At 40.3% G+C, this 17988-nt stretch overlaps 1 protein-coding gene across 1 annotated transcript in view; it reads right to left on the reverse strand.

Moving 5' to 3' along the window:
- The window catches only part of jak2a (Janus kinase 2a), a 49017-nt gene that overhangs the window by 10796 nt on the left and 20233 nt on the right, over positions 1–17988 (reverse strand). Inside the window, 11 exon segments of the mRNA XM_071530268.1 lie at positions 1263–1350; positions 2157–2291; positions 5667–5791; positions 6801–6987; positions 8263–8374; positions 9158–9315; positions 9870–9989; positions 10661–10955; positions 11973–12118; positions 13866–13986; positions 14198–14321. Coding sequence (XP_071386369.1) covers positions 1263–1350; positions 2157–2291; positions 5667–5791; positions 6801–6987; positions 8263–8374; positions 9158–9315; positions 9870–9989; positions 10661–10955; positions 11973–12118; positions 13866–13986; positions 14198–14321 — 1611 coding nt within the window.

Genomic DNA, 17988 nt, shown 5'->3' on the forward strand with positions numbered 1-17988 from the left:
TTAGGCTACTATTGCAACATATGTTATGTTATATGAAGAATGGCAAGAAAGTGTTTGTTATGAACTCCATGACAACCAATAATAATAGTTGTGAGAGACTGTAAAGATGGAGAATAGGGTATACAACTCAAATGATATAATCAGAAACATGGACTATAATAAATACCCCTCTCCTCTTTCCCTGTGCTCGGAAATGTGGGTAATAGAGGTCCTCAGACACATGCATGGGCAGGAGCAGGAAGAGTAAATATCAAGACTGTGGTGGCCCATTAGTGACTTGTTGATCACAAGGGCTATTTCCAGTCAGACTGGGTCAGGCCAGAGCAGAGAGCAGGTCAGCAACCTTATTTCCTCTCCATTTATGCTTTCTGTGTTCATCCAATGTCCACATAGCAGTTTCTCTCTCTCTCTCTCTGTCTCCCCCCCCCCCTCAGCAGGTCAGCAACCTCCTCCCCTCTGTATTGATTTCTCCTGCATGTCTGACTGGCCACCAGATAATACCCTCTCTCTGCATCCCTGTCTATTAAGGCGTTCTGTCTTGTCTCTATCACACTGTCCCTCTCATCTACACATAAGCTGTTAAACCGTACTTAGTTTAACTACACTACTGGTTCACTCTCCATCTCTTCATAATGATCCCTTCCTTTGTGACCATCACTGGCCAGTCCATGGGACCAAAGTCCACTTAAAAACTTGTAATTTGTCTTGTTAAAAAGTAAAAAAAAATTTCTATCACCATGGCTAAACTTGTATCGTTGTGTTTACATACACAGTTTGCACGTTTTAAATAACAAGACAAGTTGTAAATTGTGATTGCTTTGAAACAACTTCTGGCTGTCTTGTAGGTACAAATACCTTAAAACTTTGCAGAACATTATTGCATTTTTAAATCACTAGAACTAGCCAATCAGACATCAGACAGACAGAATGGCTTTTGAAAGGATTTTGGCCCAATACCAGTGTCTTTCTCCCCATACCAATATATCTATATCCTGGAGTGTTCTCACTGCTGTATAAAATACTGCCACACACTATGAGCCCTGAACTGTAATTGCACAATAGGTGCATCGAGACTAGAATAGAGTCATTGCAAAGATGGGGGGGAGGGAGGGCAGGTCAAGGGTTAAACACAGGATGAATAACTAATGGCTTAAACTGTGCCATTAAGGTGGTGTGTGTGTGTGTGTGTGTGTGTGTGTGTGTGTGTGTGTGTGTGTGTGTGTGTGTGTGTGTGTGCATGTGCAGGTGTGTTGTATACTTACTCTCCTCGCCACAAACACACACACCGTAGTTGACTAGTAAGTGCTTGTGGGTGAGCTGGCTCATCATACTGGCTGCTTCAAAGAACGACTGTTCACAGAGAGGAGAGAGAAAACAAGAGAGCAGACAGGGAGATGAGACAATGTCTGCTCTAGAAATAATTAATGTTCCTTTTTCCAGATAGAGACAGAAAAAAGAAAGAAAGAAAGAAAGAAAGAAAGAAAGAAAGAAAGAAAGAAAGAAACAAACGTGAAGGCAGAGAGGAAGAAAGAAAAAGAAAGAAAGGAACAAAGAAACAAAGAAACAAAGAAAAAAAACTAAAGAAAGAAAAAGAGGCAGACAGAGAAAAGGGAAGTGAGAGGAACAGAGAAAAAGAAAAACAAAGAAACAAAGAAAGAAGGAAAGAAAAAACAGACAGAGAAAGAGACAGAAAAAGACAGACAGACAGACAGACAGAAAGAAAGAAAGAAAGAAAGAAAGAAAGAAAGAAAGAAACAAACAAACAAATGTGAAGGCAGAGAGGAAGAAAAAGAAAGAAAGAAAGGAAGGAAGAAAGAAACAAAGAAAAAAACTAAAGAAAGAAAAAGAGGCAGACAGAAAAGGGAAGTGAGAGGAAGAGAGAAACAAAGAAAAACAAAGAAACAAAGAAAGAAGGAAAGAAAAAACAGACAGAAAGAGACAGAAAAAGATAGACAGACAGAAAGAAAGAAAGAAAGGAAGAAAGAAAGAAAGAAAGAAAGAAAGAAAGAAAGAAAGAAAGAAAAACAAATGTGAAGGAAGACAGAAAGAAAGAAAGAAAGAAAGAAAGAAAGAAAGAAAGAAAGAAAGAAAGAAAGAAAGAAAGAAAGAGCTCACTCAAACAGTCAACCTCTCACTGATTCAACCAACAAGCCAACCTCAGAATAGTTGCGGTGAGCCTTGTCCAGGATCTTGACGATGACGTCTATCTGATGCATCTCTCCGTAGTCTCCCAGCTCCTGCCGCACGCCGCAGAAGATCTTGGTGAACGTTCCCTGGCCCAGACTCTCGTTCTAGAGGGAACAGTAAAATACAGGAGCTTATTCTCGTGTTAAAAGCATAGTTTCATGTTGGAAATAAAAACCGACCATCCGTTGTGAAAAGACTTTTCTTCTAGAATGCAGTAATACACAGCAGCTTATGCCGGCCACAGACTCCAAGGCCTTTAAAATTGTTTTTAGAGTGTGAAAAAAAGAAAAAAAGAGAGCATTTCATATTGAACGACAAGTATTTACAGAGGTTCCATGCGGTTGGAAACATGTGCACACTAAGCAGTACAGGAAGGAGTGCAGATCACACAATAAAATGTCTGGGTCTGCAGGGATTCCTGACACAGCTTTCAAACATGCACAATTTTGACCAACTCTAAAGAGATCCGACCACAAACATTGTAAGATTCCCATTCTGAAACACTCATTCAGAAATTTTGTTAAGTTTTATTTAGGTTTATTAAGTTATGATACAATAGTGGTTAAATGAGACATCAACAAAACAAAATTCCCAGGATGATCCCAAAATAGACAATTGTGAAGAGCATTTTCTCTGCTCTTTCTGAATCTTAGAGAATGTCCCCTGGTCAGTACTCTCCATGCTCTAAACTCCATAAGTGGCATTATCAAAGAACAAGCACAGATCCTGTGCAGACCCACAGCGCACCCTCTAGAGGCCATCTGATGAAGTGCTGGCTCTGTGCAAACCATCCCTGAGTGAGTGAGTGAGTGAGTGAGTGACTAGCTATGTTTCCATTCAGGTTTTGCACAAATTCTAAGCGAACTTTTGAAAAGTCGGCAATCTTAAAATGCAAATCTGGTGCGTTTCCATTCACGGCTTTTAAGCGAATAAGTAGGTTTGCGTGTGTGGAGTGAGACAAGATCACAATCACAATTTTCCAAGAGTTACTTGCCATAGGAGAAGTAATAATTATTCTGTCATGTAATCTGCTGGTGGCTGTATTTCTTTCTTCCCGGCGGTGATGACTAATTATTATGGGCAATATTATAGGGGAAATTCCCATTCAACGACGGTCGCCATATATCTGGGAAAAGAGACACACAAAACAATTCTGGGAGGTCACCGGGCAAAGGCATTTTACAGACTGAGAGCCTTTGGGTGCAACAGTTTAGGACGTCCAGAACAACATTTGATCTGCGGCAGGGTTATCGGGCCGTTCATTGGGCCGGTCGGGCCACTGGTTCCATCTGTGGAACGCATCGCAACAGACTGGACAAGCTGCCAGCTGTGCAGAATACAGGGTTAAGATAACTCTACATCATTATTAATTCGAAAAATATGTTTCCAATATGTTTTTCGAATAACCTCTTTATCGACAGACAAACAAATCCACCTCAAAAAACTTTTAAAAAAACGTGTGATATTTGGGGATTTTTTTTTTTTTATTTGGTGTTTCCATTCAGCTTATTCCGATTCGAAACTTTAATTTTCGCATAAAATGGCTTGATGGAAATGCCACTTATGTCTCTCTCTCACTCTCTATCATCAATGTGTGAGTAATTTTGCTCACATGGAAGTGCTGACAAGTCACACACACACACACACACACCTAAGAAGCATGTGACATCCAATTGCACATACATTTTGACTCATTTTACGTACATTAGTCTTGGAAAGTTTGACTTGTAAATGGAAAATAAGCGTTGTGCAACTTTCCTGATGCATTGTATCTCAACCGTAGACTATAAAAAACATAACAAACTTTTTTTTTTTTTTTTTACCTCACTTTACCTCACAAACACGCATACAGGCTAGGACATATTTCCTTACCTGAAATCAAAGTAATGTGATATGAACGCTAATAAATTGCATTGAGACGGCTCTGACTGCACTGATGACCTTCTGTCTTTAAACAGTCAAGTAGGCACACACCAAAACTCCAACAATGATAATCATGTCCATACATTTCTTATGATATTTCATAGGCATTCATCGTGAAAAGGTAAATTTGAGCTCCTCTATACAGCTACTCTATCAATGTTCTCTGAGTTTTCATTGTCATTGGTGCCATTTCAAAAGCCAAAGGAAAGAGACACTGAAACTCTTGGAGATTTCTCTGAAGTCTAGAGACTGCAGTGAGAGTCAACCAGACACTTTATGCCATTGACTCCAGATACCAGTATTGAGGATGAGTAAGAGAATAGGACTTGCCCTGATGGACACAGTATGTGTGTGTGTGTGTGTGTGTGTGTGTGTGTCAATATATCCATGCTGCCATGGCTGTCCAAGCCAGCAAACACAGACTTGCCCTATCTGAGGCCAATAAATCTATGAGCTTCGTGACGTGCACTCTAACCTCCAGCCCAGAAGCCGATGTCCCCAGCACCCACACCTGCCTCCCTTCCGCCAGGACTGGGCTGTGACTCAGCCAGCTAAACCCCATCTGACCCTGTGGCTATGGCTGGTTTAACATTTAACATCAGAGGTATAAGGTCAGGATCTCCGTCTCTAAAGCTGCAGAATAACTCCACGACAAAGTTACAGGAAGTTTTGAAATGCACTTGTTGAATCTGTTGAAGCATGAGGGACAAGGTACTACTAGAATAAAAATCAATACCTCAGATGTTCAGGTGCTTCCTTAGATGCTTTAGTGAGCTTAAATAACAGAAAATAAGATGATACTGAAATGGACCAGCGTTGTAGAATGGAGGTGAGATGAAGACATAGTTGACATTGCATTGCATACACCACAAATGGACACACACACACACACACACACACGTCCAAAGGGATCCCTATTGACGCTGAGCTGATCACAAATGATCAAGTGTCAACTTATCAAGTGGTAAACACTGATACAGAGAGAGTGTGTGGTCAAGTCAATCCACGCCTCCTGTCATGCGTACTTCAAAGTATAGCAAAAAAAATTATACTCCTCACATTAGAAATCCATAGCAAGCTTTTCCTGACTGAATTAAAATGTGTGCAGTAGATTTTTAACCTGAACAAAATGCACTGGTTTTGGGCTTTGTTAGTTCAGCAGTTGCGACTTCTAGCCACAACTAGCTATGAGTCGCATAACATTAGCTGACCAGATGCTGTGATTAGCTAGCAAAGAGGCTGAAATTACCACTTGATTTGTCAAGCTCTTGTAAATCCATAACACTTCTACTCAGGGCATGAAAGGGACACAGAGTCAAGTAGAGGACATGCGACTGCAAGGTAACAAGAAGTTGTGTTTCTTTATCATTCTTTGGAGAGTCTAATTGTGGTGGACCTGTCTGATGTTGTTATGGACTGCTACAAATAAATATATGTATGGGAAGCATTGCATGGTACACTATATAGCAATACAACATACAGAGACTGAAGAAATGGCTTGGCCTTTTCTGCTGAAAGGAAAAGCTAAAGCATGAAGTCAAAGAAGGGTATCTTACAATGACGAGGTCCTCTTTCCGGATCTTGTGGAAGACCATCTGGCTGATGTTGTGTTTGTGGAGTGAGGGAGAAAGAGGAACCTCTGCCCCTTGGCTATTCCTACACACCAGCAGGTTGGACTTATCTAAAGAGAAAGGTAGAGAGGGATTAAGACCCATCACACACAAGCAGTTATAACACTTCATTCAATGAAACATTACAGTGGTGTTATTACTTTCCTCTGTAACATGTTGTGTAACACATTAATGATTTGGGTAGTAATACTACAGCTAACACAAAAAAAAAAGAAAGAGAAATTTCCCGATTAACAGGTACAACCTGGTCAGGAGGCGTGAAATGAGGCATTATACTATACATGGGATGGGGGTGAGGTATGGTATTGTTACCATTAAATTATGGGCAATATGTCAGAATGAGATTACTGAAGAAAGGCATTCTAGTATCTTTAACCACCTTCTTATATTGTTATTGTCTAATGAGGTCTTTCAAAATGTCACAAAAGACATCCAACGTCGTTCAGCTTTTGTAGCCTACAAACTGTTTTGTCTTTGTTGAAACATAAGGCCTATTTATGGGTCGGTGGTTTTCAAGTTCTCTACATTTAATGTACTTATGTGGACACTAAGTGCCACATACTGTACAAGGAGAGATTTTATGCTTTTGCTTAGCATGCAGTTGCATCATCTTTACACAAGGGGCAGTGCGAAACAACAGTCTAAAAAGGCGTACAAAAAGCCTGTAACCAATGGATGCTGCAGGAGTCCAACAAAAAGTAGTTTCACCATTTTTTGTAATATTTCGTAATATAATAATATTTATTTTTTTCTAATATTCTTCAAACTGAGTCATCACTGGCTCCTTGATTGTTTACGATTCTCCAAAACAGGAAGAAAGGAGCACATATGATTCGACATCTCTCCCTCAAATGTTTGGGAGGTGCACCGTGCACATAGCCTACACAGAGAGGCTCTGTGACCTATGCATACCCAAAACCACCTCTGTGGTTCTCACAGAGAATACTGTAAACTGTTGTGTCCTTATGTTCATCTCTGTGTTCACCTGTGTGTGTGTGTGTGTGTGTGTGTGTGTGTGTTTGCTCATCTGTGTATCATGGTTTGTATGTGAGCTCTGACCTTTGGTACTGGGTGGGCAGCACTTGGTGAACTGGAACGTGTATCCGTCAGTACGGAGCGCCTCCTTTTGGTAGCGGTGGAGAAGTTCCTTCAGCGAGCCAAAGCTCTTCTTGGCGCCACTCAGGATGTACTCTCCTGCCTCAGTCTTCACGATCTGACAGTGCTTATAGTCCACCATAGTTTCATACTGAAAATGCAAGAAAAATGATGATGCCCTGTGTTGCAACAGTGTTGCTTAATTGATACTGATACTGATAATCAAATAAGTTGCACTGAAACTGCCTATAATAGAATTAGATACTAATACAAAGGACACTCCCTGATGAGTCAGTCAATCTCAGTCAGGACACGTAAAATGGCTAGATAACCGTTAAAAAAACTGCACTCACTGCAGAATTCATTCTAAATCTGTGTCAATCCCTTGCAATACTGGCACAATTCTGAAAATGCTTTAAGTTAATTAACTGTCATTCATTCAAGTGAAATCACACCATTGTCGTAGCAGCTAACAATCACTTAAATCTGATGTATAAAGCAGTTTCATAATGGAAGACATCCATCCTGGTCACAGTATTACATTGCATATTAGCTGGATTCTACATGTGAAAATCAAAGCCTATTGCTCCCTCTAGTGGTTGATATGATGAGCAATAATTTAGAGGTTGCGGTGTACTTTGAACAGGGAAATTTCCTCCCCTACAACCCCATTTCCCTGTCTTGGAGGTGTCCACACCCCTATGACTGCTTGCATTTTGGCCAACCAGTGAGCAAACACAATTAGCTTGCTTCCTTTACAGAAACACTTTTTTTTGTGAGACAAATTTTGTGAAGCAGCAGTTGCTGTGCTTTTGACCATCTTCATCCTTACTGAAAATGCCATTTAAGTGTGTTTATCAATCATGTCAAAGCACTACATTGCATTTACAATATGGTTTGATGACTCTGGTTGTTGTTGGTTGTTGTGTGAGTTGATGGATGAGCTAGTTTGGGAGTCGGGAGGGATACAGTTAGTATAGATAGTTGTGGGCTAAAGGAGAGATTGGTAGGTGCCAACTAATTAGCAAGGACTGTGCTGAATAAGCGTGTCTATTTGTAAAGTAACATGTAGGCAATACAGCTGTACAATTGATTATGAGGCATAAACTTTTGAGAAATTAAGGTGTCTTCTAACATGACCTGCTGAGATATTTATGTATCAGAATGCACATTCCCTCATCCACCATTTACCACCATCTCATCCAATGGAGATAGGCATGGCATACTTCTTATTTCATAACTGCATATCTATCAAAATACTGTGAGTGGGTGACTATTTAACTCCTACATTACAGCATATCAGTCATCTGGTAATGATAATGTTAGAACTTGATCTGTGGTATGATGCAAATTTCAGTTATCTGGCAACAGAGGATTTGTCCCACCACTGCCTCCCTAACCCCTCCAACACATGAACAGTACTCACCCCCACCACAAAAGACATGAAGTATTTGCTGTAGTCCCTGGGGCTGCAGCGAAGGATGTACAGGCCTTGGTGGTTGCCAGAGCGACGCAGCTTATCAATTGTGAACTCCATTCTGTGATCAAAGACACACAACAGTTCAGTCCAGTGTGTGTGTGTGTGTGTGTGTGTCTGAGACAGAGAGAGAGAGAGAGAGAGAGAGAGAGAGAGAGAGAGAGAGAGAGAGAGAGAGAGAGACAGGCAGATCCTGACCAAGTACAGACTCAGTGACCACCAACCGACCGCCAATAGAAACAGGAAGACACAAAAAGACATGGCTGCCCAGAGAGGAGTGAATCTGTGGTCACTGTTGGACAGGAGAGGTTGAGACAGAGATGCGCTTCCTCTTTCACTCTGAAAAGTTCTCACAGATCAGAGAACATTTACCGACAGAGTCCCTAACTTCTCACCTCTAGATGAAGAGAATAAACTGAGAATACTGATGGGTGAGTGTGAAGCAGCTCATACTGCCGCCCAGTACGTCTTTATGAGCCACAATGAGTAAAGGAAAAAACAAACAACAAAACCTGTTTACACATTATACATCAGCATACTCCATTACTACATTACTTTTATTTGATATATTTTATTCTATTTTATATTATACTATATTCTCTATGATATACTCTCATATACTTAATATTAACATCAATCTATTCTGTATTTTACATACTGTATATTGTTATTATTACGATTATTATTACCATTATTCTGTTTATTTAAATTTAGAAATAAAGACAGAGACAGTATGACAGACAGCATGCTTGTGTGAGCATGTGCTTGATTGCTCGAGTGTTAGTGAGTGAGAGTGAGTGAGTGTGTGTGTGTGTGTGTGTGCGTGTGTTTGTATGGTACTTACGACACAGGACCATGACAGTAACTCTGAATGGCTTCCAGAAGTCTAGGTGGAGCCACCTCTTTACACAGGTAGTGATGGGCATCAGCTACTAGTCTGTAATACCCATCAACCAGTGACACAAATGACAGAGCCTCTGTCAGCGAATGAAACTCCAGTTCCTTTGTAAGAGACAGAGAGTTGGGAGAGGAGACGCAGACAGACAAAAAAACAGAACAGTGGAGTGGTGAGTTCAGCACTTGCTTGTAACTTTAGTTTCAAAACAACAGCTTATGCATTTATGTATTTAGAAGTAATTTAGTTCATGTAATTTCTGTGATTTAGTGTACTTTAGTGCACAATAGAATAAAATGAAATAGAGAAAAATAGCTGAGTACAACACTGTCAGGTCGCCATCCTGATAAGACAAAAATCAGTATTCATTGAACAGAGTGAAGTTGTTCTTTTATATGTCCAACACAATTTTTTCTCCTAATGGGTGAAGAATTAGTTGCGGTTTGTTAACTCCAATTGCTGTAGCCAGGCGCTTGAACATTTGGTTTTGTCACAAAGTGTATGGAGCTTGGGGGAAGACTTTTCATCCTGACATCAGAGCATAGCAGAGCAGAGTAAAGCAAAGTACAGAGTAGTGTGGATTATTATGGAGTGGAGTAAAATAAAGAAGAGCAGGGTAAAGTAGAGTAGAGCATGGAGAAGAGTGGAGTATGTACTATACCAGGATCTGGTTGTCCTGTCTGGTGAGGGTAACAATGCGACTCTCTACCGAGCCATCCTTATTGGCCTGTTTGATGCTGATGTCAATCACCTCATGGAAGTCACAGTACGTCTGTAGCTCCTAGAGACACAAACACAGTACAGAATAGTGGGTTAACTTCATATTAGGTGAAAGGACTGATTAAACATGCACACACACACACACACACACACACACACTCACACACACACTCTGTCACTGGAGCTCCATCTATTGGTACAAACTCATGTCTGCAGTCAGCCTGGATAGCGTCATACTTCAGCTGTCCGGCCTGATAATGAAGCAATTCATTACCATGGCAACATGACACTATCTCCCCTTTCACACATGCAACCTGTTCCGTAAATTTAACCGCACAGGGGTCATGTGTGAACAGTCGAAATGCTGGCAAATCAGTCCTGGCAATTTCACTGCTCAACATAGAAGTTACATATCGACTGATCGATGCGTGAATAATGCCATAACATTAATGGCATAAGCACGCACAACATTAGGACGCTCTGACGTTAGGATGCTCTGTTGTCGAACTGTGAGCCAATCCAAAGAGATTTTGTCTGGCGTCTTGACCCACCATGTTTTAAAACTGCAGTGGCTCCAGCGCAAGGTTAAACATAATTTCCGGGAAATAACAACAGAGGAATTTAACAGTATTGCCAGCGATGTGTGAATGGTAGCATTATGTTAAAAAAGCGAACAGGCATGTCTTTGTGATTCATGTGTGAAAGGGGCTTATCTCCTGGACTGGTCCTCACCTCCTCTGCTGCCTCCACCTCTTTCCCTTTAGACCACTGGATGCCCTTGTTTCCCATGACAACAATGGTAACCTCATGTGCCGAGAGGTCGGTGACCTGGAAGTGCTCAGAGTAGAGAGAGGGCAGCAGCGACTCCAGGCTCATCAGGTATTTGAGCTTGAGGTCACGCACCGTGGCCTTGCATTCACTGAACTGCTGGATAAACTTCCTGAAACGATGGCGGATCCGCTTACGGGTCACAATGTTGTACTCCTGGATGCGGGTCCGCATGCCTCTTGGCAGGAAGGACTTGTAGCTAAAAGTAGGGTGGGGGGTGGTTGGAGGGTTGGAGAGTAGAGATGGCAGTTGAGCGTAAGAAAGAGAGGAGGGAAGGGAGAGAGAAAAACGACAAGAGACGGACAGAGAAGGGAGGGGTATGTGGAAGAGGGAAGATGATAAAAAGAGAAAGCAGCATTGCCTTGTGCCAGTTCAAGCAGCGTCATGCTGAGACCACCACAGTGAATAAACATCACAAAATGTACTATTGAAGATGTACTGTACAGCCAATCATAATATTAATATGTATAAGGAGAGGGGGGACAGGACGAATTGGACAATGAACCTTTCAAGTAAGGATACAGTTCATTAGTATGGTCCTATAAAAATGGCTGGCTGGCTCAGATTTCATTCACAATATTATCTCACACACACACTGAGAGATGATTCATTCAGTTGCAGGGACACACATAATGAAATGATCTTTATGCTTCCTGTGTCCTGAGGAGTTTGTCACGCTGGTCTGAAATGCTGCATTACCCACAAGCTGTACTATACAAGCTGTACTACATACCAGTGTAACAGCTAGCATGTCACGTTATCTAGGTCAATGGTTCTCAACTTGGGGTCGGGACCCCCAAGGGGGTCACAAGATAATTTTTAGGGGGTTGCGAGATGATTTATAGGATATAAACATATTTCCACTATACAGTGCCTGCTTTTTCAGATTTTTCTTTAATTTTCTTACATTTGTTTTGTGAAATACTGAATTATATTAATCCTCCGGGCCTCCTCTGATAATTAATCAAATGAAACAATTTGGGAAAATCATTCTTTGGTTGAACTGTTCATCACTCTGTATATGCAGCCTGTGACGGGGTTGTGAGTAGGGCTAACAAACCAAACAGGTTGAGAACCAATGATCTAGGTAACAGTGCGTGCAGCATGCACATTTGCATTTAGCTCCCCATTTATGAATGCTGCTTATGTGTATCTCATGCAAATGTGGTTTCATGTCTGTACAGAATTTTGTCTGCGTGTGTGTGGTTTATCCTACCTGGTATCATTGTAGATGGTCACAGGTGACTGCTTGTTCTCCTTGGCCAGCCTCATCATGTCCAGCACAGCCATGCCCAGACACTCCTCCTGCACCTCATGGCTCACCGGGATATGAACCCAGCCATTCAGAAAGTCACTGCGCCACTGAAGGAGGGGAAAATGAGAGGCAAAAGAGAATGAAATACATGATATCAGTGAAGGAAAGGGGTAGGAGAAAAAAAGAGAGAGAAGGGATGGGATGGGTGAGGAGGAATACTGCAGGAAGAGATGGTAGAAGAGAGTGAAATATGGAGGGAGAAGGGTAAATAGGTACCAAATACCTTAACAAGAGAGCCCTAGGCTTAAATGTGTGTGAAACTGGCTCTAAATATATGATGCTAAATGTTAGTCAAAATGTGTGTCACTCATTTAGAAACAAGACAAGACATATTCAAACAAATTTAAACAAACAAGTTAAATAGAGATGACCCACCTTCTTAAGTTGATATAAATCTTTATTAACTAAATTAATATGATGCATTAAGTATTATCCGACTGATTCGTGTTGGAAAATGTAGACTCTTTCTAAGTAAACAAAACAAATATATGCTATTATCAATATGTATGATTTAAATAAGTGATTGTTCAATTCAGGGTGATAACTGACAGGCACTTGTATGTAACGATCATAGGTCAACTTGTTGACACCCAGAGCCTGTTGTGACACTGTGGTAGTGGAGATACAGACAAAGCGGTCCAGATGTGCAGGGTTCGCACAAACGTGTGAAAAAAAACCTGAAACAGCATAAACATACTGTTCAACACAGACATGCACGCACAAAAACACATATATGCATGCACACATACACACACACACACACACACTGTGTGAAGAACCCTCGAGTACCCTTGTTCCCCCTTTGCGCCTCTCACACATTCTCTCACTACACCGCTTCCTGTTTTCTCAATATACTCAAAAGAATGACTGACACACAGACAGACAGACAGACGGGTGGGGATTGGGGAAGTGTGTGTGTGTGTGGGTGGTGGTTGTGGTGGAGAGGGTGGAGGGGGTGGGGTCCAAGACTGTCCTTCAACAAACATGAAAACCTACAACTTACCCGTTTTAAGGGAACCGACCTCTTTGTCAAATTTCCACAAACTGACCACTGTTGGAACTACATACACAAAGTGTGTGCATGGCAGATTATCCAGCTATAGTGAATCTATGGCTTCACTGATTGGCTGATTTGCATGGAGAAGAGTACTCCTCCAAATAGCTTTTGTTAGATTCTGGAGGGTTAGCTGGAGGTCTACAGGGACTTTAATTTGAATGACCCGAGAATCCTACTGTGGCGTTATTGGTGGTACTGTGGCACGAAAACCAAAGCCAGTGCAAACCTCAGGCAAATTGGTAGCTTTGAAAAAACAAACAAAAACTGACCCGCTAAATATTGGCCAATATCTTGTTCATTTGCATTACCAATATTGTATTATAACGCTATTTCAACTCTCTTCTAATAACCTTTAATACAAATACAGAACTGGAATGAATAGAATGACAATACCTAATCAAATCAGTACTCTTAAATGGCCATTTGACTGGTACACCTCAAGATGGCTGCCACAGAATGTTAAGGCTATCATGGATATCAGCATTGGTTCAGTGCATGAGATTCATCATGTGTTGCTATGGCGATGGCATCATTTAGCTTAACATTCTGATGGCAACCATGCCACAAAATAACAAATGCAGTAAATCAGAAAAACGTAATGTGATACTTAATACATAATACAGCAGCATAAACAACCAAGAACTAATGCCAAAATACCAAATACCCTATACGGCAATAAATAATTGGCTTAATGTTGATATGTGGCCAGAAATAGAGCTTAAGCCACAGACACTAACCTGGGAAAACTGGTATGCCATGGTACAATCATCCATCACAGGGCTTTCCATGACCTTAGACACACCATAGCGATGGGCATAGGACAAACTCCCACTGTTATACCAGCCAGGGAAATGGTACCTAGAGAGAACAAGGGAGAATACAAAAGAAGATCGAGTGAGGAAGAGACAAAGAGAAACGCTGAATGTATGAACAAACAAAGAATGAAAGCCTAATAGAATACATGAAACTCCAAAGCAGAATAAAAGAATGAACAAGTTAAAAATGAAAAGACTAATGAACAGAAGAGTGAAAGAATGGCTGAAGACGTATTACAAATATCACTTCCTACCTGACTCTGAAGAGCAGGTGCTCATTGGCTGACTGGTCCAGTTTAAAGACATGATTAGGTGGGAACCACATGCGGTCGCTCTCCCTCATCAGACCAAACAGGCTGCAGTACATTGGAGAAATCCCTGGGAAGAGAAAGAATTCAAAGATGCATTCCAACTCCACTAACAGTTACCATGAAACATTGTTCCCTGTACTTTATGAAAAATGGAATTTGTTGCTATGGGTGGTGAGTGGGTGGGTGGGTGGTGAGACATTCCTGTCAACTGCAAGCAGCTATGCCTTGACAGAGAAATATGAAGAACCGGACTGCTGCAAAGGTTTTACATTTTTCTTCCGCCCAGGGATCAAATGATAGATTTAGTCTCTCGTCCTGAGATCCAGACTCATCCATTCATGGCAATTTTAATATTCTAATGTATTGTATTCTCTACTTTTATTGTTTTAAAAAGTTTTTGTTGTTGTTTTATAGCCCTGTGCTTAATTTGCAAATCTTAAGCAGTGTAAGGACAGTAATATAGTGTGGTGTATGCAGTGGCTGCTGAAGAGGCCACAGCACATTGTTCATGATGAGAAAGGCCTAACAGACTTGGACTAATTAGGATTCCTGATTAGTCTGTATCGCCATGTCATTCATTTCTCAATGGTATATTTCCGTAAAATTACTTGACTGACACACTAAAGGATAACAGTTACCTGCTCAAGCTGTCCAAAAAAGCATAGCTGTCACCATGATGACTAGTATTTATAATGATCTGCCTTGTGATTTTGTCCATTTTGCAAGTTCTCGTGTTTAAAATACCTGCTAAGAAGGCCTTCCAAGAGTGAGTTTTGAATCAAAAGCACCAAGAAGGGTCTATAGGCCTATGTTTTACAGTACTTATCAACCTTCCAGCTCCTCAATCTTTCAACACAAACAGTAACAAAATAATAATAACATAGCAGTGAGGTGTTTTTAACAATAAAACTAGCAGGCCTAGTGGGTCATCAGCAGACAGGAAATGTCATCACCGAGCAAGAAGCCGCCACAAGAGTGAAGCAATGATATAAGCACAAGAGAGCTGTGTAGGGAGGAAGTGTGCTCAACCACAACAGGGAAGTCAAGGTTTGTATTTATCAAGTTTCTCAGTGAAACAGTCCTGATCAAGGATTGCTGAGCAGATACTACACTTCTTTATACAATCTTATCCATAATGCCCCTAAAAGTCAAAACATGTGATTCACCATCAGCACGCCTTTTTACACAGAGCTCCTTAAGGCTCAGCATGATTTTCATATCAATGGCGAAAAAAGAGAATACCAAAAGGAACCCCCAAACACAATGTCCTTGTGCTCAGATGTTATAATGTAATCATGGCTCGAACTTCTGTTGAACAGTGTTGAGCTGTAAGGAAATACAACATTTTATTATATATACAGTACTGTGCAAAAGTCTTATGTCATATGTCATATGTCAAAGATATCCATAAAGCAAAGATGCTTTCAAAACTAATGAAATGAAAAGTTTCTGAATATCAAAAATTTACAATAAACAATAAAAGATTTTTTTTTTTTTACAATAATATATATATATATATATATATGTATATACATACATATAAATAAAATAACTATACTATTAACTATAATTACTATAATAAAGAGTAAGGCTATTCTTTGCCTTCTAAACAGCTTCAGCTCTCCTGGGAGTGCCCTGAACTGTGTTGGGGGATTTTGGACCATTTTTCAAAAAGGAAAGCCTCTTGTTCTTTGAGAGATGAAGCAGGAGGAAATCCTCTATCCTCCTCCTACACAGGTTCAGTGACATTTAGATCTGGTGATTGAGGTCATGCAAAGCATTTGAGTTCTTCCGGGTGGTGATTCACAAAAAGATCTTAGTCAAACAAGAGTTCAGTCTGCCAACTCACTGACAAAAACAGGGCAGCCAAAATAAATACAATACTTTGAGCCGTAATGCTATAACAGGATATTATGAATTTTGCAAAATTGCTATGCTTCTGTTGAGGATTGTAAGTAAGCCTAATAAAGTGAGTACCTTTGCTGTCACCGTTTGTAAGACTAAGCAGTTTCTTCTACCCATGTACTGCTTAAGATAGACAAAATAAACACCTGTCCAACAAGTACCACTAATGATTGGCTATGGAGCATCATGGATCATCGGTTGCTCTATTTTCATGCTAGCGATTATCCAGTGATGCTTTTAACCCCTCCACCAACTGTAGGTGTAACAAAATTGACTTTTGGGTATGTGTCGTTTCAATATGATTGTTAAACAGTTGAAAGACATTTCCCTGTCTCCTGTGGCTGTCATTTATTTAAATCTGCGCCCAAACGTTTTCTGCCCCTCCATAGCATCTATTTATATAACATTATATGTATTTTATTGCATCGAGGTACCAGATTCCTCTTGTTGATGCACACTGAATATTCCTGCTATTCCTGCTTTATTTTATTACTACTTGATGTTTGGGTGGGAGTACAGTAGGGCTGGGCGATATATCTATATTAATATTATATCGATATCGTGATATGAGACTAGATATCGTCTTAGATTTTGGATATCGTAATATCGTGATATGGCATAAGTGTTGTCTTTTCCTGGTTTTAAAGGCTGCATTACAATAAAGTGATGTAATTTTCTGAACTTACCAGACTGTTCTAAAACAGGGAAGGAAACCCTGTCTTTGCATTTTATTTTGATCACAGTCTTGTTTTAATGAAAGTGCTTGTGACATCTCACATGTGGCTTTGACTTACAACTGAACATTTAGCCCACTTTGTAGAAAATACCGAGATATATATCGTGTATCGCCATTCAGCCTAAAAATACCGAGATATGATTTTTGGTCCATATCGCCCAGCCCTAGAGTACAGTATAGTGGGTTGGGGCAGGTTTGGGTATATGTTTGTGTTTCTACGTTTTATTGTGTACAGTATGTGTTTCCTATGTCTTTTATGCTGCATCTGTATTGCCCTTCAGGGACAATAAAGATGAATTGAATTGAATTGAATTGAATTGAGTTGAATTGAATTGAATTGAATTGAATTGAATTGAATTGAATTGAATTGAATTGAATTGAATTGAATTGAATTGAACTGAATTGAATTGAATTGAATTGAATTGAATTGAATTGAATTGAACTGAATTGAACTGAATTGAACTCCTGACCATTTCTAAATTTAGGCTGAAATATCTGATAGCAACAATTAGATTTTTGTGGGTCTGTGTGTGTGTGTGTGTGTGTGTGTGTCACGACAAGATAAGTCACACAAGTGGCACGTGTAACAAAAACAAACAAAACAATACTATATACAATCTAATCACTCACACATGAAAGTTAAAGAGGAAAGTGAAATGAAGAAGAGAGGGGGAAATACATAGTGAAATAGTCAAGAGAAAGAAAGCAAGGGGAATGTAGAAAGCAGAAGATGAGTGAAAGGAAGAGAGAGGGGTTACTTCTTCTTATCTGCACAAGAGGGAACGGAGCAAGGGAGTGTGGCAGAGAGAGATAGAGCTAAGGCGGAGGGGAAAACAGACACAACAGTCAACAACATCCTGATATAAGGTTGCTGGAGAGAGGGAGAAAGAGAGAAAAAACAGGCTGAGCGTGGTAGTTAACACCGAGCTTATGACTCTGGCTTCAACAAGCCACATGAAAGATAGACTGGAAATCCTTGCAACGAATTAAAGCTGGAGCAATTAAACCTAAAGAGATAAAGAAAATAACCTAAAACTAAAACACACACTCACTAAGGATTCTTCCTGACCATTAAAGGTGCTACACGTAGCAT

Source organism: Centroberyx affinis, unplaced genomic scaffold (genome assembly GCF_046629955.1).
Source record: "Centroberyx affinis isolate AG114_WGS23_722 - 3 ecotype Tasmania unplaced genomic scaffold, CSIRO-AGI_Caff_v1 ptg000131l_1, whole genome shotgun sequence".
Lineage (NCBI taxonomy): Eukaryota > Metazoa > Chordata > Actinopteri > Beryciformes > Berycidae > Centroberyx > Centroberyx affinis.